The sequence below is a fragment of the Bidens hawaiensis genome, unplaced genomic scaffold (assembly GCF_021521415.1).
Source record: "Bidens hawaiensis isolate Kalapana, Puna unplaced genomic scaffold, B.hawaiensis_p1.1 tig00010382_1, whole genome shotgun sequence".
Classification (NCBI taxonomy): domain Eukaryota; kingdom Viridiplantae; phylum Streptophyta; class Magnoliopsida; order Asterales; family Asteraceae; genus Bidens; species Bidens hawaiensis.
In genome coordinates, this window is record NW_027491787.1 from 374,869 (window position 1) to 399,930 (window position 25,062).

Consider the following 25,062-nt stretch of genomic DNA (forward strand, 5'->3'; position numbering starts at 1 on the left):
TATCAAGGAAAAAACAATTAGATAAGGAAATGTTGAAAATGTAAACCCGGACATGAGTCATGTAAACCAAAAACGAACCATGCACCCGTTTATTTAAACTTCAAACAGGTTGATTGGGTTGTAGATAGATTATAATCAAGTTGTAAACATAAACATGTAGTCGGATTTCAATAAATGGGTTGACCTTGTAAACAAATATTTTTTATAAACAGGTTGATAGGTCGACCTTTTATATACACGTGTTAAACATGTCAAATCAAACACGACCATTTAATTAAATACAAGCAAAAACTTAAAATCTGATTGTATTTGTATTAGGATGGACAGAGTGTATGCCACTCGCCTCGCTCCTCCTGTCCCACCCACCCCCAAAGGCTACGTAGCGGGCGCCGTTGCTCCAATCCCACTTCTCCATTTTGCAACGTAGCTTCATCGATTCTGATGACATGCCGCTATTGTTTCCTATACATTTTACTTTTATTTCATTTTGTATATTTGTAAAGTATATAACCTTTTCTTTCTTTTTTATTTGTTTATATTTCCTTAAAATTATTATAATTTCTCTTTGTAAATACATATAAATCATTATTTTAATCTTCTCCCTTTAGATTTATGAAACTTTCATAAATTATAACTTACTAAAATATCCATCATGTGACTAACATATAATAAACAAAAACTAACAAAGCTAAGTGACACAATAAAAATTGGACTAAAAGTCTAAAACCAAACTACACTAAAAAAAGAAAAAAAAATCTTCTAAACTAAATACTAACTCAAATGTGTTAGGTATAATAAAACTTTAAAGTAAGGGCCATGCATGATGCATTAATCATTATTATTATTATTATTATTATTATTATTATTATTATTATTATTATTATGTACTCAGAAATCAATTACTCCACATGGGTATCATCTTCACCTAGATTCCCCAAAACAACCTTGCACAAGACAAAATATTTTTGTCCAATAATTAGATAGTGACAAGTACATATATCAGCCCCTATATCATTAATATAAAGTTATCAACCAAACCTTTCACTCATTTATTTTGTGTCTCTTGTTAAAATCACCATTCAACAACAATCCAAAACCCAATGGATCAGATTGTTCACAAATTTGTAGAAGTTAATGGAGTGAAGATTCACTTAGCCGAAATCGGCAACGAGTCATCACCAGTGGTGGTGTTCATCCACGGCTTTCCAGAAATATGGTACAGTTGGCGTCACCAGATGATCGCGGTCGCTGGTGCTGGTTTCCGAGCTATTTCCCTAGATTGTCGAGGCTACGGGCTCTCGGATCCACCTCCGGACACCGAGAAGTTTGGATTCAAGGATATGGTCGATGATCTTCTCGCGATCATTGATTCGCTCGCTATTGATAAAGTACATTAACTAATCCTTTATTTAAGTTATTTTTGGCCTAGTGGTATCAATATGTTTTTAACAAGCTGATCTCGAGTAGCTCACAAGCGGCTTGGCTCGTCTACACCCCCTAGTAGGATTCAAATCTTATAGGTGATAAAAAGTTGTGTAACTTAGACCGTTCAATAGATTAAAAAAATAGAAAAAACTAATCCTATAATTTAAGTTACTTTTGATCTAAATAATACCTTCATTGTGACAATTTGATTTGTAGATTTTCATAGTATGTAAAGATGCCGGAGTTAGATCAGCTTATGTGTTTACGCTCCGATATCCGGCAAGGGTGACCGCAGTTATTGCACTTGGAATACCGCATACGCCTTTCGGAAAACCAAAGTACCTCACAGAGCTGCCGGAAGGTTTCTATATGAATAGATGGAGGGTATGTACTCGTTTATGTTTGTTTATCTAAAAAACAAACCAACAAGAAATTTTTTTTGTTCATTTAAGTAAACATACGAACACGAACCTATGTCTTGTTCGTTTGCGTTAGTTCATTTAAATTCTTTCATTCATTTACGTTTATATATATATGTTTTTGTTCATTTATGTTCATTTATATGTTGATTTATACTCTTTAAGCCCATTAAAACTAAATTTAAGTTTCATGACATGAAGTATCACTCATTACAATTTAATATATTTTTATTAATTTTTTAGGCTAACAAATTGATGTTTATGTTCACTTTTAATTTGGAGTTCACTCAGTTATGTATGTTTATGCTCATCCATGTATTTTTAGTTATGTTCATTCCTTTATGTTCGTGAACCGTTATACTATTTGTCTAATTTAAGTTGAACAAACAAACAAAATGAACATACCCTATTCAAAAAGTCTACATGCCTATGATTAGATAGTCAATTTGCTCGTAGGAACCTGGAAGAGCTGAGGCTGATTTCGGGCGTCTTGATGCCAAAACCGTTGTACGAAACATCTACATCTTGTTTTCCCGGAATGAAATTCCAATCGCCAACGAAAACCAAGAGATTATGGATATAGTCGACGAATCAACCCCTCTACCTTCGTGGTTCACGGAGGAGGATCTTTCGGCCTATGGATCTCTATATGAGAAATTCGGTTTTCTTAATCCGCTCAAGGTTCCTTATAGGTCAATTGAAGAAGAATTCAACATTGAAGATCCTATAATCAAGAATCCTATGTTGTTGATATTAGGGGACAAGGATTATGTTTTAAAGTTTCCAGGAATGGGTGATTATATAAATAGCGGAATGGTTAAACACTTTGCAACCGATTTGGAGATAGAACATATACCCGAAGGAAGCCACTTCGTTCAAGAACAGTTTCCAGAGAAGGTGAACCCGATGATCATCGGGTTCCTACGTAAGCATTGTTGAGAGAACCTAAAGGCGGAAGTTCGGGTTGGTTTCGTAGGTGTTTCATTTGAATAATGTATCATTGATATTAAAGCTAGCTACCTATGTATTGTGACTAGTTCGGGTTGGTTTCGTGTTCGTTCATTTGAATAATGTATGATTAATATCAATCCCTAAAACGAACCATGTAATTCATTTATCTAAACCTCAAACAGGTTGGCTGGTTGTAAATGAGTTGTAATTATAAAATTATAAAACAACAAATAATTTAAAAATGAAAACTTAAAATTTGATTGTATTTTATTAGGGTGGGCAAAGCGGGCGCCACTCGACCCGCTCCTCCTGTCCCATTCTCCCACCCCAAAGGCAACGTAGCGGGCTCTGTGGTCCTATCCCGTTTCTCCATTTTGCCTAGTAGTTTCTTCGATTATGATGACTTCTCGCTATTATTTCTTATATCTTTTACTTTTATTTTGGTTTGTTTTTTTTTCTAAATATATATTTGTAAAGCTTATAATCTCTCCATTTTTTTCTTCATATTTTATAATTTTCAATAAATTATTATAATTTCCAATTTACTTTTCGTTTCGCTTGTTTGTAAATATATGTAGAGTTTTATTTTAATCTTCACCCTTTAAATTTATATAAGACAATTCATAAATTATACTTGCTATCTTATCTATTAAACTTTAGTCTTTGTTCTTATCTATTAATATTAAACTTTACTTTTCGCTTCACTCTTATATTCATTTAACTTCAAAGTCAATACCCTTTATTCTTATCTATTAAACTTTATCCTTTGTTCAAATTACTACAAAAATTATTCATCACAAGTGCAATTAGTCTTCTGATTTAATAACATGATCAGTTATTAAGACTTAGACCTTATGGTCTCATGTTTGAAAACTAATTTAATAAGGTTTTCTTAGACCATGTGTACTGGCCGCGTTATGGCTCCAAAACGCGGGGGGAACATCGCCCCCCCCCCCCCCCCCCCCCCCGCGTTATGTTGAAGTGAATTTTGGGCGCGTTGTATCTAAAACGCGAGAATGGCACGCGAATCAGAAAATGTTACCGTTGGGGTTAATAGAGCCGTTGGATTTAAAAAAAAAATTAATTATATTTATACTATATAAACAAACCAAACTCATATTTTTTAACACATTCCTTCCAATCTACCAATTTACACAAATATTTATATCTTTTACACTAATATTTCTACCATCATGTTTCCAAACAACATCCAAAATATTCTCGGTTTCGGTCAATATGCCCGTCAAGCCAACCAAAATCCACAACCGAACCAATCTACCGCGCCGACGCCAACCGTACCCGTCCCGCAAATGGCCGCGTACTTTGCACTTCTACAAAACTCTATGCCAAATGCGGTGCCCGGTTTCCAAAACCCATCGACAAACATTTTTGCGGGTTCGGGTTCCCAACCCGCCCCGGAGACCCAACCCGAGGTCGAGTTCGTGCCGGAGACACAACTCGAGGGCGGTTCGAGCCAACGCGGACGTTCGAAAAAACATGCAAAGAAGCCCGCCGGCGAACCTCGGGTTAAAAAGACGGTGATATCGTGGAGTATCGACGAGTGCGTACTATGTGCTCGTGCTTGGTGCCAAATATCGAAAGATGCCAAATGCGGTAGGTTTTTAAAATGCATATATATTTTTTTAAAATTTCTTATAACAAACATTAAACTTGTAATGTTTTTATTTTTTTAGCGAACTATCAAAAAACGGGGGTATTTTGGCACAAAATTATAGAGAGGTTTCACAACCTTGGCGGGGACTCGCGTCGAGAAAAAGATTCGTTACTGTCGAAATGGGGCGACATAAACACCAAATGCATGGCTTTCCATACGGTTTTCTCTCGGATGAATTGAACTAGGAGTAGCGGTGTCTCGGACGCGGAAGTCATGGATAACGCGTTGGTTGAGTTTCAACATAAGGTCGGCGGGACCTTCAACTACTTTGGCATTTGGAAAGACCTCTTGAGGTTTCACCCAAAATGGGGCTACCGACATGCCTCGGCCGGGGGGTAGAAGAACCAAAGGCAAAGGAAAGGGGAAAGGGGCCGGTTCGTCGTCGGCAACGGGTTCGAATCCCGAATTGGAAAGCCAATTCCAATTAATGAACTCTCGACTCCAAGATTTACACCAACTTGGAACCCAACGACTTCAAGTAAATTTGGACGCCGTCGACCTACTTTGAAGGAATGAGATGGACAAAGACATCGAGATTTTATCAAACGAGCTATCCGAAGACGACCCGATAGTCCAATCTCTAAAAGCCACTCGACGAGCGAAAATTTTAGAAAAATATAAATGAGTTTTAGTTTTATTATGTTAATTTATTTGGAAGTTTAATGTAATTTTTAATTTTATGTTAATTTATTTAAATGAATTATTATTAAAAAAAACAAATAAAATTATAATGACTGGGCGCCACGTGGCGCATAACCCCTGGATGTGGAGAGTTATGACTACAGTCTGATTTTGTACAAAACCATAACTCTGACTGGGCGCCACGTGGCGCATAACACCTGGATGTGGAGCTTTACGACTATACATGGTCTTATAACGATGGATTTTTCTCTTAATAATGTTTCTGATTGGATTAAGTCTTGAGAGTCAAAAATTATGACTGATTTATCTCTTATATTTGAACTGTCTCACTCAAATATTAGGATAGTTCAGAACAAATGACTAAGAATTTTAACAAAAATGAGCACGGACTCCATCATTTTACAAGATTATTTCAAATGTCTAATTCTCCAGACGTTGAGAGAAAAAAAAAATTAAAATTCTCACCCAAAATAATAATAATATTTTATTACATTCTCGTCGAGTCAGTGAAAAATATGAAAAATTCTCGCCATAGAGAGAAAATATACACCACATCGGAGAGAAATTATGAATTATTCTCACACAAACGAGAATTGGAAAAAGAAATTATAGGATAAAAGTCATGTTCATTTTCATGAAAATCCATAATTTCCCACTAAATTTTGTCCCATTTCTTAAATATAAAACCTTAAAGTAAGTGGCCATGCGTAATGCATTAATCATTATTATATCTAGATTCCTCAAAACACTTTTGCACATAAGTTTCATCGAAGACAAAATATTGTTAGTCCAATAACTAGTGACATGTGTCAGACTCTATTTAGTATATAACTATATATTATTGTGCTTCCTTAATAACCAATATCAACCTAACCTTTTAGTCACTTGTTGTTTCTTGTTAAAATCACTAGCAATGGATCAAATTGTGCACAAATTCGTGGAAGTCAATGGTGTGAAGATTCACTTAGCCGAGATCGGCAACGAGTCATCACCCGCGGTGGTGTTCATCCATGGCTTTCCAGAAATATGGTACAGTTGGCGCCACCAGATGATCGCAGTCGCTGATGCTGGTTTCCGAGCTATTTCCCTTGATTGCCGAGGCTACGGGCTCTCGGATCCACCTCCGGACACCGAGAAGTTTGGAATCTCTGATATGGTGGACGATCTTCTCGCGATCATTGATTCGCTCGCCATTGATAAGGTACATAAACTAATTCTTTAAGTTAAGTGTTTTTTTATTTCTAAAGTGAGCTTGTGAGTAGCTTTTCGCGCTTGAGCTTGGCTTGTTTATCGTTTATTAATTAATTTTTTTATGTTTATAATTATTTATACATATATATTTTTCAGTTATAGTTTATATATCACATAATATATATCTTATGTAGTTATTTTCCTCATAACTTTAGAAACTAATAATTATAAAAAAAATTATATGAAATATAAATAATACGCTCGCGAGCTGGTTCAAGCATAAGTGAAGCTCGGCCTTATTTATTAAACAAGCTTATATTTAGGGTTGAGGTCGAGCTCATTTAAGCTCGGCTTGATCAAGCTTTTCCACGAGTCAGTCTCAAGTAACTCATAAGCTGTTTGGCTTAGTCCCATAGGGCGTTAAATAAATAATAATAATAATAATAATAATAAGTTAAATTAAAAAGAAAAACTAATCCTATATAATTTAAGTTAGTTGTGATCTAACTAATACCTTGACTAACAATTTTATTTGTAGATTTTCATAATATGTAAAGACGCGGGAGTTTGGCCCGCTTATGTGTTCACCCTGCGGTACCCGACAAGGGTGACCGGAGTTATAGCACTTGGAGTACCGCATATGCCTTTCGGACGCCCAAAGTTCCTCACAGAGTTGCCGGAAGGTTTCTATATAAATAGATGGAGGGTACGTACTCGTTTGTGTTCGTTTACATTCGTTCATTTAATATGTTTCTTTTTACGTTCATTTATATTTTGATTTGTTTCCTTAGGCCATTTACAACAACATCCAGTTTTAAGAATTTAAATTATCACTAGTTACAATTTACTCTAGTTTTATAAATTGTCAATCCTAATAAAATAAATTAATGTTCTCATCCACTTTTAATTTGGTGTTCACTATGTTATGTCACTCTCTCATGGGTGTTTATGTTCATCCATATATGTTTATTTTTTTGTGTTCATGAACTATTTGTTTATACTAATTAACAAGCGAACATGAATAAGAAAACCGTTTGTTTAATTGTTCGTGTTCGATCATTTGGTCCAGTTTAAGTCGAACAAACAAACAAAATGAACATATATCCAATTCGGATAGTCTACAGGCTTATGATTACATAGTTAATTTGTTCGTAGGAACCTGGAAGAGCTGAAGCTGATTTCGGGCGTTTGGATGCCAAAACTGTTGTACGAAACGTCTACATCTTGTTTTCCCGGGATGAAATTCCAATCGCCAACCAAAACCAAGAGATTATGGATATAGTCGATGAATCAACCCCTCTACCTCCTTGGTTCACGGAGGAGGATCTTTCGGCCTATGGATCTCTATACGAGAAATCCGGTTTTCTTAATCCACTCAAGGTTCCTTATAGGTCACTTGGAGAAGAATTCAACATTGAAGATCCTATAATCAAGAATCCGATGTTGCTGATATTAGGGGACAAAGATTATGTTTTAAAGTTTCCGGGAGTTGGTGATTATATAAATAGCGGAATGGTTAAACAATTAGCAACCGATTTGGAGATAGAACATATACCCGAAGGAAGCCATTTCGTTCAAGAACAGTTTCCAGAAAAGGTGAACCCGATGATCATCGCGTTCCTACGTAAACATTGTTGATCATAATCGTTGTTTCATTTGAATAATGTATGATTGATATTAAAGCTACATATGTATTGTCACTAGTTCAGGTTGATTTCGTATTTGTTTCATTTGAATGATGTATGATTAATATCAAACTCAAAAACGAACCATGCAATCCATTTATCAAAATTTCAAACAGTTTGACGGGTTGTAAATGAGTTGTAATAAGGTGTATATGTTTTGTTATAAATGGGCTAAAGGTATGGTAAATGATTTTAACTTATAAAATATTCATTATTTGTTTTTATTTTATACATGTTCACAAGTCACTTGTTCTTGGTTAAATATTACACATGATAACGTGTCCAATTGAAAAATGACCCGTTTAAGTAAATGCATTAAACAAGTCAATTTGAATACAACAAATAAATTAAAAACCACAACTTAGAAATTAAATTATTTTGGTATTATGTCCGGGCTATCTCCAAATATCGTGAATATTTTTTGGTTTGAAGTCAAAAACAAAAATATTAAGCCTTAAATTAGTTGAGTAATTAGGTTTAAACATTAAGAATATATATTCTTTTCAAAAAAATATATTTAGTTCTTTTTTTTTAATTTCAGCCTACCGGGGTGTCAAGTTAGGGTCCGTCGACCACCTAGCACTGCCTATAGCCGCCTTGGGATGGACGAAGTAGATGCCACTCGCTCCTCTCCTTTCGTACTGATTCTCCCGCCCCGAAGGCTAAGGAGTGGGTCCCGTTGTTCTCGTCACGCTTCCCCATCCTGCATTGCTACTTTCATTTTTTATTGATTCTTCAATTTATGACGACCATTAGATTCAAACTACCGAATGATAATGCTTTGTCTTTCTAAAGAACGAAAGTTTAAATCTTTTGGATGTCACACCCCCGTCTAGGGCCTAGGAGCGTGACTCAATAGTTGGTATCGTAATTGTAAATAGATCAGAGTTGCGTTAATTTGCGGAAGACTTATAAAATTTTAAGGATCGAAAATGTAACTTATATAAAATACGGGATTATAAACACCCGTTTAAGTTGTTACAAAACATTTACTTGTTTAATATTTACAAACCACCATATTAAGTTTACAAAATGAATCCGAGCCATCGGATATATCAATAACGCTTCGACACTCCAAGCGCTAAACTTGTTCACCTGCAAAATGAAAATACGTCAGCAACGAATGCTGGTGAACACGCTGACGCAAAATAACTTATTTTACTTTATTACCCCTCGAGACTACGCCTGCCTCGGCCCAACGTGGCTTAGGAATAACAAAGTCAAACAACACATTATAAACTAGAGCCTCTACGCTAGGTCACCTCAGCAAACACCGCAGCGTTCGACTTAGTTAAGTACCCGTAAATATACACATAAGGTCGTACTCCCTGCAGGAGAGCGTCCTACGACCAAGGGTGGTGCGATCATGCCCATACATCGCATAGTACCACCTATGTAAGGATCCAGACATACGTATACCACAGCCTGAGGGCTAGGTTTATACCCATAGTTATAACGGTTTTAGGAACACATAGTTCCTTGTAAACAATTTCACATAACAAGTTTGACTCATTTAAAAACAAGTTTAAAAGTTTGGGGGCGTATTCACCTTATCTCTTTAGGATCGGCTTCACTCACCATCCAAGGGTCTTTCCCTTTCTTTTATCTCGAACTTATAGTTACGAGTATAAATGTTTGTTAGTCGGATACACGATCCGGCTTAAGACCTTTAGTCTTATATATCAATCCTCGATTGAACCTTTAGTTCAATTCTTTATTTACTTAAAAACTTCCAGTTTAAAAGTAAATTATAAACCTTTAGTTTATATTGAAAACCCGACGTTTCTTCTTCTCCAATAAACGTAATCATTTTCTTTTATTATTTAAGAATATTCTTTATTCATTAAATAATATTTTCATAACAAACAATACATACATATATACTTACACACATATATATGTAATAACAACATTCAATAATCATATATTTCATTCTTTTATTTGTTATGTTTTCTTATCGAGGTATCGAGTATAACCTCGACTTAAGGCTTAAGCCTTTAATATAATATTAAATTTTATTGAATTCATTATGACGCCTAACCTTAGTGGCTATAGAAACTCTAGGGACTCGAGCAGCACTCCAATGCCGCTTGATCTCTTTGGTAGCCAAACGATAACGCCAAACTTCAATTCTCGACAGCACGCTTATCGAGATTCATTGCCATTTCAACAACGCCGTCTTGGTATATGGGTGGAGGGTCGTACAAACTCTAAGGAAACGTCGGTACACAAACGGGAGATTCGAGGCACGATTATCGAGGAAACGATGCACGAATTTCGAGGTATTCTAGTGAGAGAGTAGAGAGAGGTGAGAGCAGGTTTTGGGATGTGGAAATGATCAACCCTTGGCCGCTATTTATAGAGCTCAAATTGGTTCCCATCGCGGTAGGCGATGGGTCCCTGGGCTGACCTATCGCGTACCGCGATATAGGTCAGCTGAGTCACAGCGTAGACCTGCCACGTGTTGACACGTGGCAGGCGCCGCTCCACGTGGCGGCAGTGTTGCCACGTGGTGACACGTGGCAGCACATAGTACCACCGTGTGCCACGTGGCACCCGTGTCAAACATTGCCAGACATCCCATCGCGGTACGCGATGAGAGTCTCTTCTGACTCATCGCGTAGCGCGATGGGTCAGGGAAACAGATTTTTCATTTTTAACCCTCAAGTTTGGATTTTGACAATTTTAATCCCTAGATTTTGAAAAGTTGATAATTTAAACTCGAAATTTTCACGATTTTACATTGGACTTGAAAATATAAAACTTTCATTAGTTTTATACTCATCAACTAATTATATTCAAATATTTTACTCTTTTATATATGACTTTAAAATTAATAAACTTCATTCTTATTTAGACTTTGTTCAAATTGCAACATATCTTATTTATCACAACTAATAACTTTATTAAAATATAAAACTTTAAAATAAGTGCCATGCATTAATCCTTAGTATATTTTATCAACCTATATCATTAACATAACCTTACACTCATTTATTTTGTGTTTCTTGTAGCAATGGATCAGATTGTGCACAAATTTATAGAAGTTAATGGAGTGAAGATTCACTTAGCCGAGATTGGTAACGAGTCATCACCGGCAGTGGTATTCATCCACGGCTTCCCCGAAATATGGTACAGTTGGCGCCACCAGATGATCGCTGTCGCTGATGCCGGTTTCCGAGCTATCTCCCTTGATTGTCGAGGCTATGGGCTCTCGGATCCTCCTTCGGACATTGAGAAGTTTGGATTCATTGATATCGCCGACGATGTTCTCGCGATCCTTGATTCGCTCGCCATTGATAAGGTACATTAACTAATGTAGTTAATTAAAACGTCTTTGATATAATGGTATCAAAGTGTTAGGCAAGGCTTTGTTTTTCTATTAAGCTAAAGGTTCAGATAGTGTGAGTGACGAAAAGTTAGTGTAATTTAAACTACTCAATAAGAAAAGAAAAGAAAAAAAGTAATTCTTTAGTTCAAGTTACTTGTGATATATATAATAATTTTAATAATTTTATTTGTAGATTTTCATAATATGTAAAGACGCCGGGGTTAGACCGGCTTATGTGTTTACGCTTCGGTACCCGACAAGGGTGACCGGAGTTATAGCACTTGGAATTCCACATACGCCTTTCAGACGCGAAAGTTTCCTCACTGAGTTGCCGGAAGGTTGCTATTTAAATAGATGGCGGGTACGTACGCCTTACAAATTATATGTTCGTGAACATTTGTCTTTTTCACTCTTTTAAGTTAATTTTAAGTTAGTTTATGTTCGTTCATTTATATATAACTATTTTAAACTAGGTTAAAAAATACGTTGAATATACAACATGTTAAAACCATTAGTTTCTTTCACCTATTAAATGAAACCCATTTATTTGATTTGAAATTCTATGTTTTCATTTTAGTTTGTTATATTATTATTATGATTATTATTTTCCTATTTTTAACGTAATTTTAATATTTGCTATTGTCTTTCTATTCATTAACTTTAGCTTGCTTTTGTACCTATCTTATTATTATTATTATTATTATTATTATTATTATTATTATTATTATTATTATCAAGTTTAGCAATTGCTACAAAGAGAGAACAAAAAAGATTAGTTGTTCGGTTAAAGTTAAACGAACATAAACGAACATATCCCGTTCTTGTTTGTTTACAAATCTATTTACATCAGTCAGTATGTTGGCAGAAACCTGGAAGAGCTGAAGCTGATTTTGGGCGTCTTGATGCCAAAACCGTTGTACGAAACATCTATATCTTGTTTTCTCGGAATGAAATTCCAATCGCCAACGAAAACCAAGAGATTATGGATATAGTCGACGCATCATCCCCTCTACCTCCCTGGTTCACGGAGGAGGATCTTTCAACCTACGGATCTCTATACAAGAAATCCGGTTTTCTTAATTCACTCAAAGTTCCCTATAGGTCACTTGTTGAAGAAGAGTACAACATTGAAGATCAAGTAATCAAGAATCCCATGTTGTTGATCTTAGGGGACAAGGATTATTTTTTAAAGTTTCCTGGAGTTGATGATTATATAAAGAGTGGAATGGTTAAACACTTTGCAACCGATTTGGAGATAGAACATATACCCGAAGGAAGCCATTTCGTTCAAGAACAGTTTCCAGAGAAGGTCAACCCAATGATAATCGGGTTCCTACGTAAGCATTGTTGATCATACTCGTGTGGCATGTGAGAACTTCTTCGGGTTTGTTTCGTATTTGTTTCATTTGAATAATGTAGTATGTCTTGTGAGTTCTTTATTATCAGAACATCTTATTAATAAGATAGTGATCACCTCTTCTCGTCGTCTTACTGGTCTCGGTAATGATCAATTCGTTCGCTAATCTTGATATTTGTCATCAAATACGTCTCATTAATATGGTAGTGATTATCAATACAAATGGGTGCTTGTTAATTTTTACAATAATAAGTCACAATTCATCAAATACGTCTCATTAGTGATTTATGGAATGTTATATTTTGACACCATGGTGTCTGTATATGCCTATACGACCCGTATAGACACTGTGTGTACGACATATGCATGGAAAGTTCAGGCTCGCAACTTTTTGTAACCTATACGATCGTCATTTGAAAGGAACAATCATTTAAAAGCTTAGCAGGCACAAATTAACAAAGGAACAATCAACTGAAACTTATACTCAAACAAGCCCACAATTTAACTAAGTAACAAGTCATTTGAAAGCTTAAAATAAAAGTACATAGGACATTCAAAACCATGTATACACACCCATCCTTTATTACATAATATATCTAACATGGCATTACATTATGCTAATACTTGTTGTGATTGAGAAAACCGAGTATGAGCTCGTTAACCTGATCCGGGAATTGTTCTTGAACAAAATGAGAACCTTCAGGCAAGTACACGACTTCCAGATTCGGCACATATTTCTTCACCTCCCCGCTCCTTACGTATTCCTCCATTCCCGGGAACTTGAAAACATAATCTTCCTCGCCCATGATGAACAATGCTGGAGCTTCAATCTTCATATCGCTTAGACCTTGTTTTAGAGGTTCGGTTTTATCTTTAAACGACCTACAACGGTTAACAATATCAGCTCATTAGTTCTAAAAGATAATATTTGGTTTATTACATAATATTAATAACTAGGAAGATTCCCGGGTTGATGTTATTGACAGTCGTACTCATACAACTTATCAAATCTTGTAGTGCGTATGCGAGTCCAGGTGAATTCAATCGGTGCCAAGTAACGAAACCAGTAATTACCCCCCCCCCCCCCAAAAAAAAACAACTTTATTAACACAAAAATACAACAGATTAACATAACAAAACACGTATTGCGGTTACGAACCAATGACACTTCGGTTGGTATCGGGTTACGACCCAAAAAATTAAGCAAACCATAAATTCGTCCACTCTTAAATACAACAATCTAACATACTTAAAATTTAAAAAAAATGTGGAGAACAAAACACGCGCGTTGCAGTTGCGAACTGATACGAATTCGTTGAACAAAAAAAAGTGATAAAAAACCCACGCGTTGCGTTTGCGAACTAACGCGAATTCAGTCCGAATCGATGTTGTCGAGACTAAATCGTACATAGAAAACCATGTGTTGTGATGGTGAACCGACACGGGTTCGGTTGGTATCAGGTTACGACTTCGAAATTAAAGCAATAAGTTAATTCGTCCATACTCAAAATACAACAAATTAACATATTTACATAAAAAAGACCATGGAGAAAACAAAAAATATATGTGCGTTGTGTCCTTAACCTGACGCGGATTCGTCCAGAATCGATGGACTAAAATAATTCATGGGGGAAAAACCTTGGGTTGCAACTGCAAGCTGACGCGGATTTAAAAAAACCCGTATTTTACAGCAGCGAACCGACATGAATTTAAAAATTTAAGACAAATTAAAAGCAAATAAGAAGTTTGGCAACCAATCACGTGATTGCGTCGCCAAACTTCTTAATTATTATATATAAATATAATAATATGTTGAACGATCAATAAGGTTACCTGTATGGAACTTGGAGTGCAGTTTGAAAGCCAGACTTGTTATACAACTCTCCATATACTTTAAGATCCTCCTCTGTGAACCAAGACGGTAGAGGATCCGACGGGTCAACCAAATCCATTATCTCCTGGTTTTCACCGGCTATAGGTATTTCACTTTTGGAGAACATAGTGTAAACTTTCCTCACAACGGTTTTAGCATCAAACCGTCCAAAGTCGGCTTCAGCTCTTCCTGGTTCCTGATGATAATATCATTATTTCAGTTAAGGGTGTATCATGTATGATTCGTTTATTTAACTTTAAACGGGCACGAACACTTAATCGAACACATATTTTTGTGTTCGTGCTCGTTTATTTAAAAAATGAACATGTTTGTGTTCATTTGTTTATATTCTAAACGAACAGTTCACGAACATAAATGAACATGTATGAACAAAATGTAAATAAACACAAACAAAAATAAACGAACAGAAATGAACACAATTAAATGAACAAATATAAAACCATTAACTAGATGAATCTTCAAGATAGTATTTAATTATATTCATTACACGAACATAAATAAACGGACATAAATGAACATAAATAAACGAGCGTTCACGAACATAAATAAACAAACGATACACGTGTTCATGTTCGTTCGTTTAATCAAATGCACCACAAATTTTTAGTTCATGTTCGTTTGTTTATTAAATAAACAAACTTCCTGCCGAACGGTTCACGAGCAGTTCACCAAACGTTCGGTTCGTTTAGAGGCCTAGCTAAAACCAAACCGAAACTTCGGTTTTTAAATTTTTTTTAGAGACCGTTCGGTACCAGTTTTTTGGATTTCAGTTTAGCCTCGGTTTTGCCATTTGGTTTAAGCTTAAAATTTGAAGGTAATAAAAACCTTTTTTTGCACAAAATAATGAACTTGGGCCTAAATCATTTTCTTAATCAATAAATATTTGATTATTGTACATTTGGGCTAGTGTTACATATTTATTAAATTCTTATAAGTTACTTAAAATAAAATATATAAATATGAAAATCTATAAATTCGGTTCGGTTTTTACAAAAACATAAAACCAAACCATCAGGTTTCTTTTCAGATCGGTTTTTTTGGTTTCATGCACACCTCTAATAAATTTTCAGTCATATATATATTCATCAATATTAACTTTTAACATGCATTTAACTATCTAAGTCTTAAGTTATGTAAACATTACTATATAATAATTGTTATGACTGAAGTGAGTACCTGCCATCTTAGAATGTAGAAACCTTCAGGAAGTGTTTGTTGGCTCTTGTAAGAACTAGGTGGCCTGAATGGCACACCAAGTGTTATTATACCTGCAACTTTTTGCGGATGAAAAAGCGCGAATCTGTAGGCAACCATCGCTCCAAAATCTTTACCGATCACGAACGCCTAAGAAAGTCCAGACAAACATGATCAAGGTGATTTAATAAGCAAATGCTGCAAATGCTTATATAACATCTATACACATATAATATATGATATACTGGTATTAACTACGCCTGCAAAGTGCAAATAAATCGAACGTTCACTGAAATGTGTGAACTGCTCGGTGGGAAGTTTCCTTCATTGATTTACATTCATGAACCGATCTATATCGAGTCATGATAAGGGGTTGTAATCAAGTTTTGAGTTATTTTCTTGGTTCATGAAAAAAAAACATTTTTAAATAAAGTCTGAAACGTCTTTATTTCTTTTTTAGATAACAATATATTTTCGATAAAAACATCCAAACAATTTACAATGCAGTGTGAGGTAGGCAGGCAACAAGTTGCGGCGCAACCCCCTTGGTTAATATAATCAGGAGAGTTTCTTCCTTCCACAAATACGCTTATATCAATTCACTCCGTGATAACATAATATATAGCAAGTATAATTGATAACAAATATGCACATATACAACATTTTCACCATAGCCATCATGAATGATTATACAAGTATACAGATCATGATATAAACGTATTTGCGTAAGGAATAAACCCTCCTGATTATATTAACCAAGAAAATAACTCAAAACTTGATTACAATCCTTATCATGACTCGATATAGATATATAGTAGGGGTGTAAACGAGCCGAGCCCGAGCCTGACTCGTTTCGAGCTCTATTTTCAAAGCTTGAGCTCGGCTCGTGAGTAGATTTTCAAGCTCGAGCTCGGCTCGTTTACTATTTATTATTTATAATTATTTTATATATATTATTTTGTTATATTTATTTACTTTTTCATAATATTATATACATAAATTAACTATTATTAAATACTCCATCCGTCCCATTAAAAGCGTCCATATTTCATTTTTTATTTGTCCTGTTACAAATGTCCACTTTCAAAATTTATTAGCCAATCTACAAGTTTACCCTTAAACACACACAACTAACATTAATTAACAATATTTATGGACCCAATTTCCACGGACATTATTGTCATTTGTTAAGCAAAAATAACAATAATTTAATCTACCTTAACCTTAAACTTTGTATTTTTCAAAACTAAGACACTTTAATATATTTTAAAAAATCATATACATAACAGACACGCTTAGGCTCGAGCTTGATAAATATAATTAATAAAGCTCGAGTTCAAAATCGTTTATTATGTACCTTAGAGATACTGAGAGAATCTAGAATAGAGGCGGTATCGTTGACCAAGTCAACGAATGTGGTGTTCTCGGGTCGGGTAGGTATGTCGGATAGTCCGTATCCTCTGTAATCGGGTGCAATGGCTCGGAAACCCGAGTTTGCCACGGCGATCATTTGGTGGCGCCACGTGTACCATATCTCTGGGAACCCGTGTAGAAAAACGACAGCTGGCGATGACTCGGACCCGATCTCGGCCACGTGGAGGTTCAAGCCGTTGACTTGGATGTACGAATGCTTGATTTGGTCCATTGTTTTAGCTGAGAGTGAGAACAGAGGCGGAAGTGTTTTTTGTTGGTTTTATCGTATTTCTAAGTTTTGTTGTAGAGGTTTGTTTTAACTTAAGAAGAGTTTGAACTTTGAACTCGAGTTTGGCTTGTGGATTGTTTTTAAACTTGAACTTGACTCATTTTACACATACAAAAAAATCGGATTAATAATTATGCTCTGACGTCACTCTGACGCCCGTTTGAAATTTTGCCAGTATTGTCAAAGGGGTATGTTCACCGAGCCAGAGAAAAACTGAGTATGGGTCGAACCACTGAATCGGGTCAGAAATTCGGTCTTGGAGATTTCCATACAATATTTTATACACGTACGAAAGAATCGGATCAATAATTATGCCCTGACGCCACCCCAGGGCCCGTTCGAAATTTTGACAGTATTGCCAAAAGGGTATGTTCACCGAGCCGAAGAAAAAACTGAGTATGGGTCGAACCACTGAATCGGATCCGAAATTTGGTCTTGGAGACAATATTTTATACACATACGATACAATCGGATCAATAATTATGCCCTGACGCCACCCCAGGGCCCGTTCGAAATTTTGATAGTATTGCCAAAGGGGTATGTTCACCGAGCCGAAGAAAAAGCTGAGTATGGGTCGAACCAATGAATCGGATCAGAAATTCGGTCCATCTATACAATATTTTATACATATACGAAAGAATCAGATCAATAATTATGCCCTGACACCACCCCGGGGCCCGCTCGAAATTTTGCCAGTATTGCTAAAGGGGTATGTTCACCGAGCCGGAGAAAAAACTGAGTATGGGTCGAACCACTGAATCGGATCCGAAATTCGGTCTTGGAGACAATATTTTATACACATAAGATAGAATCGGATCAATAATTATGCCTTGACGCCACCACGCGGCCCGTTCGAAATTTTGCCAGTATTGCCAAAGGGGTATGTTCACCGAGCCGGAGAAAAAACTGAGTATTGGTCGAACCACTGAATCGGAACAGAAATTTGGTCTTGAAGACTTTCATATATGACTTATTAGTAAATTCATATTTTTAATTTTTTTTATATATTCTGACTACTACTACTAATAATAATAATAATAATAACGAGCTTAATGCCACGAATCAAATATTTGAAGATCAAATTATTTGACGTGCTTCAACGTTTGGATTTGTTGGCATGTCTTGAAGACTTGGACTTTCATCAGGCACGGCCTTATGGGGAAGAGATGTGTACATGCCTAGTTTTGCTTGCACCACGAACGTGTCTCTAGTAGTAAGTTGTTGCCACTCGTCTGAATAGTTCAATGTAGGACGATACTAGCAAACACCTATCATAAACTGGACGGATTGTCTTTTGGCGCCACACGAAGTCAAGAAGATTAAGCTTGGCTCGAGCTTAAGCTCGATACTATTTTAAATGAGCCAAACTTGTACTCAAGTTCGAGATTACCTTAAATGAGCCAAAGCACGACTCGAGATTAGCTGTACAATATAAAATTAATATATAGAAGTTCAAACGAGGTAACACTTTAAAAAAACACAAGGCCATTAAGGCTTGTCAAGCTCGAGATTTGAGACTCAATATCGACTCAACTTGTTTAGATTCTTAAACAAGCTTTATTTAAGAATTGATATTGACCCAAACTTAAAAAGAAAAACCTCTACTCATTCAACCCATGAGAGAGCTACAATCCACAAAACCACTGATTTCTAAATTATTAGCTAACTACATTTGTCTAAATCCCAATGGACAAAAAAATAATTAGTTAAGGTTACAAGTTACTACAATTTACATACAAGTTAAATGAGAAACCAGTTTATTGCACCTCACCTAACTCAACCATGTGCCTCTTGGCCCCTCATATTCCATGAATCAAGATGAATTAAATAATAAATGCAACTAAAAAAATCTTCAATCTTCAATCTTCAATCTTCAATCTTCTACCACTAAAGTACAAACCAAACATCTATACCCCACTTCTCCATCAAGCCAACATTATTTTTGGTTCCAAAATATTCAAAAAAGTAACACACACACACCAACACCAAAACACACATTGAGACTGTTTGCCGCCATCAACAATGCTCATCTACACTCTCTTACACCTACTATTCACCTTCCAAACAACCCAAAATCCATGAATCATACCAAACATATTATGTTTCCACATAATAATAACACTGGCGTAGGCAGCTTTTGAGGAACGGGTAAAAATTCTCATTTTAATGTTATATGTTTATGTATTATGATATCGAGCCCGTAGAAAGCCCAAACTTAAGTGACAGATTAGATGATCTGCCGTCCGTCTCTCGAAATTTTGTGAACCCGTAATAAACCAATGGAAAATAACAAAACATCTTTCTTTGCTGTCTTATCCATTCTTTTGATTCTGTTAATATCTTTCAATGGAGCTTCTATCTTCTTCTCCATTAATATACCTTACCCTGAAAACCTTGAAACAGATTCAAGAAACCTGCTTTCTGTCACATCTTCTTTACCAAACTTCATGAACTCAGTTAAAGAACAACACCCATTATTAGTTTCAAAACCCCAGTTCAAATCACACCAAAACACAGTCTCCGGTGGAATCTCCGGCGGAATCTCCGGTAACCTCGCCGGAGATTCCACAAGATTCGGTTATACGCCCATATTTTCAAATACCCATTTGCCCATTTTCCGTAAATCCCACAGCTTACAAGATTTCCCGGGAAAAAATAATGAAAATTTGGATGCGTTGACTTTCGTTGACTTTTCCGGCAAGCTCCGAAAAGGTGATTTTCCGGCGAAAGTTGATGACTTTTTTAGCAATAATGAGTCTCCTATAGAAAATAAACAAGACCCAGTTGTAGTTTCAAAAACCCAGTTGAAATCACATCAAAATTTGGAAGCGTTGACTTTCGTTGACTCTTTCGGCGAGTTTGGGCGAGGTGAGTTTCGGGCAAAAGTTAAGGCCTTTTTCAGCAAGAATGAGTCTTTTTCATGTAAAGTTAAGTTCTTTATGACATGGATATCATCACTAGACTCATTCACTCAAAAAGAGTTTAAATCAATTGAAACATTATTCAACACACACCCAAAAGGGTGTCTTTTAATAGTATCAAACTCAATGGATTCACCCAAAGGTAAACAAATATTAAACCCCTTTGTGGAGTTAGGGTTTCGGGTGGCCGCGGTTTCGCCTGATTTAAATTATTTGTTCAAGAACACAATCGCTGAGCCTTGGTTTGTGAAGTTAAAGAATGGGGATATTAATATTGGTTATGTTCCATTAGGTCAAAATTTGTCAAACTTAATTAGGCTTTGTTTGTTGTATAAATTTGGCGGGGTGTATTTGGATAGTGATGTTATGGTGTTGAGAAGCTTCACAAAGTTGAAAAATTCAATTGGTGCACAAACATTGGATTTGGATACAAAGAATTGGAGTAGGTTGAATAATGCAATCATGGTGTTTGATAAAATGCATCCTTTGGTTTATAAGTTCATTGAAGAGTTTTCATTAACTTTTAATGGTAACAAGTGGGGTCATAATGGTCCTTATTTGGTTTCAAGGGTGGTGTCTAGGGTTCAAGATAGACCCGGGTATAATTTTACTGTTTTACCCCCGATGGCGTTTTATCCGGTGAACTGGAACCGGGTGAGGAACTTGTTTCGTGGGGCGAGTAATGAGAGTGATGCGAGATGGTTGAGGGGGAAAATGAGGCAGATCTGGAGGGAGAGTTATGCGGTTCATCTTTGGAATAAGCAGAGTCGAAAGCTTCGGGTTGAAGAGGGGAGTATTGTGGGAAGGATTTTGTTGAACCGTTGTGTGTTCTGTAATTCGTCGATGAATAGCGTTTTACGTATAGAGTAGAACTTCAAAATGATTTGATGTTTTGGTATACTTGTGGTTATGAATCAACTCAATTCATTCCACATTTAGATTGCAATAAAAATTCATGATAAAAAGGGATGATTATGTTGGTATGAATATGATCATATAATTATATAATTAGAATTAGAAGTAAAGATTTGGTTATTTGTTTGTATATTTTGAAAGTAAATATGGGTTTGTTTCTATGTTTCTATGTTTGATTTTTATGTTGTTTGTTTTATGTTATACTTACTATTGCACAAAACACGATGATAACATAGCTTCACTACATGGGTTTGACGGGTAAGACTTATTCTTACATGATTGCGAAATGATACTGTTTATTTGAAGAAATGACACCGAAACGAGACCCTTTTTGATGATATTTAGCATTACTTGTTTTTATGGTATAGTAATCTATATGTAAATGTTAGATCATGGATACAACAGTGAATCAAAAACCCGTTTCTGTACATGCAATTTTTGTTTGCTTCTTGCTAGAAATTTAGTTATTATTAATAAATACCGCCATTCAAACACACAAAAAAAAACATGGAGTAAAAAAACTCGTTACAGTCTCTAGTTTAATTCAGTTCTCTTTTCCCTTAATTCAACTAAAACTTGACGAGATCAAATAACAAGATAATAACTTAACTTGTTACTTTAACGTTTTTATAAAGTTATCATAACTTAATAACTCGTACTTTAGCCATTAAAAAACTGTACCCTACGCATTGGTTGTTATAAGTTGTGGCATCTGTGGTATGCTTCACCTTTGGTAAAAGGTTGGACCTTTATCTCATCTTATGTTCTATGATATTGATTTGTGCTTTATGTCAAATTTAGACATTGTCATGGTTTTGATATATCATGCTTGATTCAAAGTTGTAAATCATGTTTGGTCAATGGGACCATTGATGTTGAGGGGAGAACCTACTATCAAACTAGAGTGCATATTAGTTTTATGATTCAACTACCTTCTATGGTTATAAATTTGGTGACTTAACATAAACTGGTACTATGTATGAATAAAGTGACAACTTATCCTTTTTATAAAACTGATAGTGATCTATATACATCATATATATTACGGAGTATTAGAAAAACTTGTGTTAATACAATTATACCAATACCAATAATGTTGTTTACATGTTAACGTTAAAGTTCATATGTAGATGGTAATTTGTGACTGGATTTTATAGCTACAGTTATTGGTTGTGTTCATTTTTTTGAAAGTTGTATCATTTTTTAAATATGAAATAAAATAATGCAAAAAGTTCATAAAATTAAACTAGTAACTTAATTACTAAGCAAAATTTTAAATTATTACATTTAGTTGATCTAATCTTTGGGATTACCACTAAAACGAGTCGCCACGAGTATATTGTAAGGTTAAACTAGTCGCGACGAGTTAACTGCTAATAAATTACTCGTATTGGGAATGTAAACCGGAAAAACTAGTCGTTGACCAAGATCTACTCGTAAGACCAATTGAGCTTTCAAACTAACCTTCCAGTTAGTTTATTTGTAAAACTAACCAGTTCAATGTATTTGGTAAACAAACACCTCGTCGTGGTTAGTTTGGTCAACTACTCGTGTCTTGAAAAGTTTTAAGATGTACTCGTTGCGATTAAAGAACTTATGAATTAGTCGTGGGCCTTGATTACGAGGCATGCAACTTCTTTATTCATGACGAGTAAATGATTAGTGAACGTGCTCGTTAGTTTATGGCCACGTGACAAGTTTTAATTGGTTCTACAAACTACCCGTATGTTATCATAATATACTCGACATGACTAGTTTATAACACATATATCTAGAATTTCTTGCAAATTATACGTAAAACTTAATATTTGTTATCATAAATGTTTATTTGAGAATTTTCTCTTTTTTAAATAACATGATAATGGATATAGACAACTAGACAAGTGAACCAAGGCCCTTTAGATACCTACTAAAATGTGTCCTATATTCCTCTAGCCCTCCACCCACCTAACGGGCCCCAAACAAACGGGCCCATGTTGTACAATAGGTAGGCACATGGTACACTTTTGAATTCTCTTGCCTAGTCGTATTTAGGGGTCACTAATGAATGGTGTCTATTCAATCTTTTTCTATGATTCAAATGTTGTGTTTCTTTTATAAGTCTTCTTTCAGAATTACTTAAAAGATCTTGCTTCATATTTAGACAACTTAGTTAGTATTATTCGTCTCATTTTCTTTCCCGTGTTAACTTTTATCATTTGTCTCATTTTTCATCTTAAACTAGCTTTTACACATGTATTGTTCAGTGACGAAGCTAGAAAACTTTTTATCGGTACCTTAATGTTATTTTCTTTATTTGTGTCAAGAAAATATCAATAATATATAATAATATATATTTTATATTGACCTCCTAAATATCAATAATATATATTTTACAAAAATGATATACAATGGTATACTGGTATACATATAAAGTTATAAACCATGTTCTTATTCCAATCATGTTAAATGTATGAAACACTTTCAAAATTCTTCCAAGTCATTATTTTGAAATTAGATGTATATCATTGTATTAATAATCATCAAGAATTGGTAAATTTTAGAATGCATTTGTAAAATAAACTACTACATATTAAAAATATTATTTTTAAGCGCATTGATTATTGGCACATTTAAAAAATGGTCACAAGTTAATATTTTAATATTTCAGCATATGTCATTGATTATATTTTGGTGCCATCTTTTGAGGTAATAATATTGAGCGGCAAATGGCCGAAATTGTGGGCCTCAGGAATAAAATTTGTTTTTATTAATCTTAACAAAATGAATATTACGAACAATTGATAAATTTTGGCCTAAAGATTAGAGATTGAAGTTTATAGTGAAATAATTAACTTATTAAATTTCTATTACATATAACAGGAACATTAGAAGTCATATATTCTGCATTCTGATTTCGTTTTCGGGATGGTGGTTTGTTTATCATAGAAGGTCGACTATATATACGTGTGTGTTTAACTTCTCGTGTCTATGTTTTTCTCTTTGTTTCATGTTTATGCAAAAATTAAACTTTTTGTATTTATATTAACATGCTAAAGCATTCGCAACCCATTCTTCATTCATCCTTAGAATTTAGAAAATTATTTGAAAACACTAGTTTATCCCGTTCTCCATCCTCATACATATAAAAATACGAATGTTCTTTTTTTTTTGTTACAGATTTTCATTTAACATTACATATTTTTTTTTCAAACTATGTGTATTCGTTAGAGATTTTGAAAATACACATTTCTGATTATTGTTTTAACACTTTGATATAAATTTTCGCAGTCTTGGTTCATCATTAATCTTTTATTTATGTTTTATCTTTTAAGTAAATAAATATTTAAAAATAATTAGTATTAGCTAAATTTGTAAATGGAAAAAGAAAAAAAAAAGTTAGATAGCAATAAAGAATGAGATGTGAAAGAATTCTGAAAAGCTAGTAAAATTAGTAAATGATAAATTTTAGTTAAATTATAGAAATAAAGATACGAATAAATTGTAAATGCTTTAAAATGCAAACATGACAAGTTATAAATGAGGTATGTCTGTGACAAAAACTATGTTTTCTTGTAAAAGATGTCTAGTTATAAGTGAATAATAATTTAAAAAATTTGTTCCAACAATCCAACCTGATTCCATTTATATACATATATATTTCATATGGTCATTTTTAAATAATTTGATTGACTGGTATCATTTATATATTACACATGGGATTGGAATGTGTGGGTGGAATGAAGATATTGACATCAATGACATATATGTAACACTTTAC

General features: G+C 34.7%; 4 protein-coding genes across 7 annotated transcripts; 3 read left to right on the forward strand and 1 right to left on the reverse strand.

Moving 5' to 3' along the window:
• The first annotated feature begins 1,054 nt into the window (after positions 1-1,054).
• Positions 1,055-8,036, forward strand: LOC143534953 (epoxide hydrolase 1-like). Of its 2 annotated transcripts, XR_013135634.1 has the most exons (4): positions 1,055-1,388; positions 1,642-1,809; positions 2,301-2,886; positions 8,013-8,036. XR_013135634.1 is itself a non-coding variant. In XM_077029318.1 (3 exons), the coding sequence occupies exons 1-3, from the start codon at positions 1,101-1,103 to the stop codon at positions 2,781-2,783; spliced, it is 939 nt and encodes a 312-aa protein (XP_076885433.1). In that variant the 5' UTR covers positions 1,055-1,100; the 3' UTR covers positions 2,784-2,913. The 2 variants fall into 2 exon arrangements, 1 of the variants encoding a protein (XP_076885433.1); XM_077029318.1 differs by lacking the exon at positions 8,013-8,036 and having other exon boundaries at positions 2,301-2,913.
• Positions 5,786-12,689, forward strand: LOC143534952 (epoxide hydrolase 2-like). 3 transcript variants are annotated; one of them, XM_077029317.1, is made up of 4 exons: positions 5,786-6,313; positions 6,842-7,009; positions 7,459-7,968; positions 8,008-8,152. In XM_077029317.1, exons 1-3 carry the CDS (start codon positions 6,026-6,028, stop codon positions 7,939-7,941), a joined length of 939 nt encoding a protein of 312 aa, XP_076885432.1. In that variant the 5' UTR covers positions 5,786-6,025; the 3' UTR covers positions 7,942-7,968; positions 8,008-8,152. The 3 variants fall into 3 exon arrangements, with proteins under 3 accessions (XP_076885432.1, XP_076885431.1, XP_076885430.1); XM_077029316.1 differs by lacking the exons at positions 6,842-7,009; positions 7,459-7,968; positions 8,008-8,152 and adding exons at positions 11,513-11,680; positions 12,185-12,689 and having other exon boundaries at positions 5,871-6,313; XM_077029315.1 differs by lacking the exons at positions 5,786-6,313; positions 6,842-7,009; positions 7,459-7,968; positions 8,008-8,152 and adding exons at positions 10,820-11,292; positions 11,513-11,680; positions 12,185-12,689.
• Positions 12,690-13,247: 558 nt separating this feature from the next.
• Positions 13,248-17,430, reverse strand: LOC143534925 (epoxide hydrolase 2-like). The gene is made up of 4 exons (XM_077029290.1): positions 17,122-17,430; positions 15,747-15,914; positions 14,510-14,745; positions 13,248-13,558 (listed from the first exon to the last, which is right to left on the reverse strand). The coding sequence occupies exons 1-4, from the start codon at positions 17,407-17,409 to the stop codon at positions 13,294-13,296; spliced, it is 957 nt and encodes a 318-aa protein (XP_076885405.1). The 5' UTR covers positions 17,410-17,430; the 3' UTR covers positions 13,248-13,293.
• A 2,315-nt stretch (positions 17,431-19,745) lies between these two features.
• Positions 19,746-21,471, forward strand: LOC143534963 (uncharacterized protein At4g19900-like). The gene has a single exon (XM_077029328.1). It carries the CDS (start codon positions 19,746-19,748, stop codon positions 21,255-21,257), a length of 1,512 nt encoding a protein of 503 aa, XP_076885443.1. The 3' UTR covers positions 21,258-21,471.
• Positions 21,472-25,062: the final 3,591 nt, after the last annotated feature.

Bases quoted from the DNA above. Each gene is read 5' to 3' on its own strand.
- LOC143534953 (XM_077029318.1), top strand. From the start codon at position 1,101: ATGGATCAGATTGTTCACAAATTTGTAGAAGTTAATGGAGTGAAGATT. The intron at 1,389-1,641 runs GTACATTAACTA...TTTGATTTGTAG, and splicing joins ATTCGCTCGCTATTGATAAA to ATTTTCATAGTATGTAAAGA. The intron at 1,810-2,300 runs GTATGTACTCGT...ATTTGCTCGTAG, and splicing joins TCTATATGAATAGATGGAGG to GAACCTGGAAGAGCTGAGGC.
- LOC143534952 (XM_077029316.1), top strand. From the start codon at position 6,026: ATGGATCAAATTGTGCACAAATTCGTGGAAGTCAATGGTGTGAAGATT. The intron at 6,314-11,512 runs GTACATAAACTA...TTTTATTTGTAG, and splicing joins ATTCGCTCGCCATTGATAAG to ATTTTCATAATATGTAAAGA. The intron at 11,681-12,184 runs GTACGTACGCCT...GTATGTTGGCAG, and splicing joins GCTATTTAAATAGATGGCGG to AAACCTGGAAGAGCTGAAGC.
- LOC143534925 (XM_077029290.1), bottom strand. From the start codon at position 17,409: ATGGACCAAATCAAGCATTCGTACATCCAAGTCAACGGCTTGAACCTC. The intron at 15,915-17,121 runs GTACATAATAAA...GGACTTTCTTAG, and splicing joins ATTCTCTCAGTATCTCTAAG to GCGTTCGTGATCGGTAAAGA. The intron at 14,746-15,746 runs GTACTCACTTCA...TATTATCATCAG, and splicing joins TCTACATTCTAAGATGGCAG to GAACCAGGAAGAGCTGAAGC.
- LOC143534963 (XM_077029328.1), top strand. From the start codon at position 19,746: ATGGAAAATAACAAAACATCTTTCTTTGCTGTCTTATCCATTCTTTTG.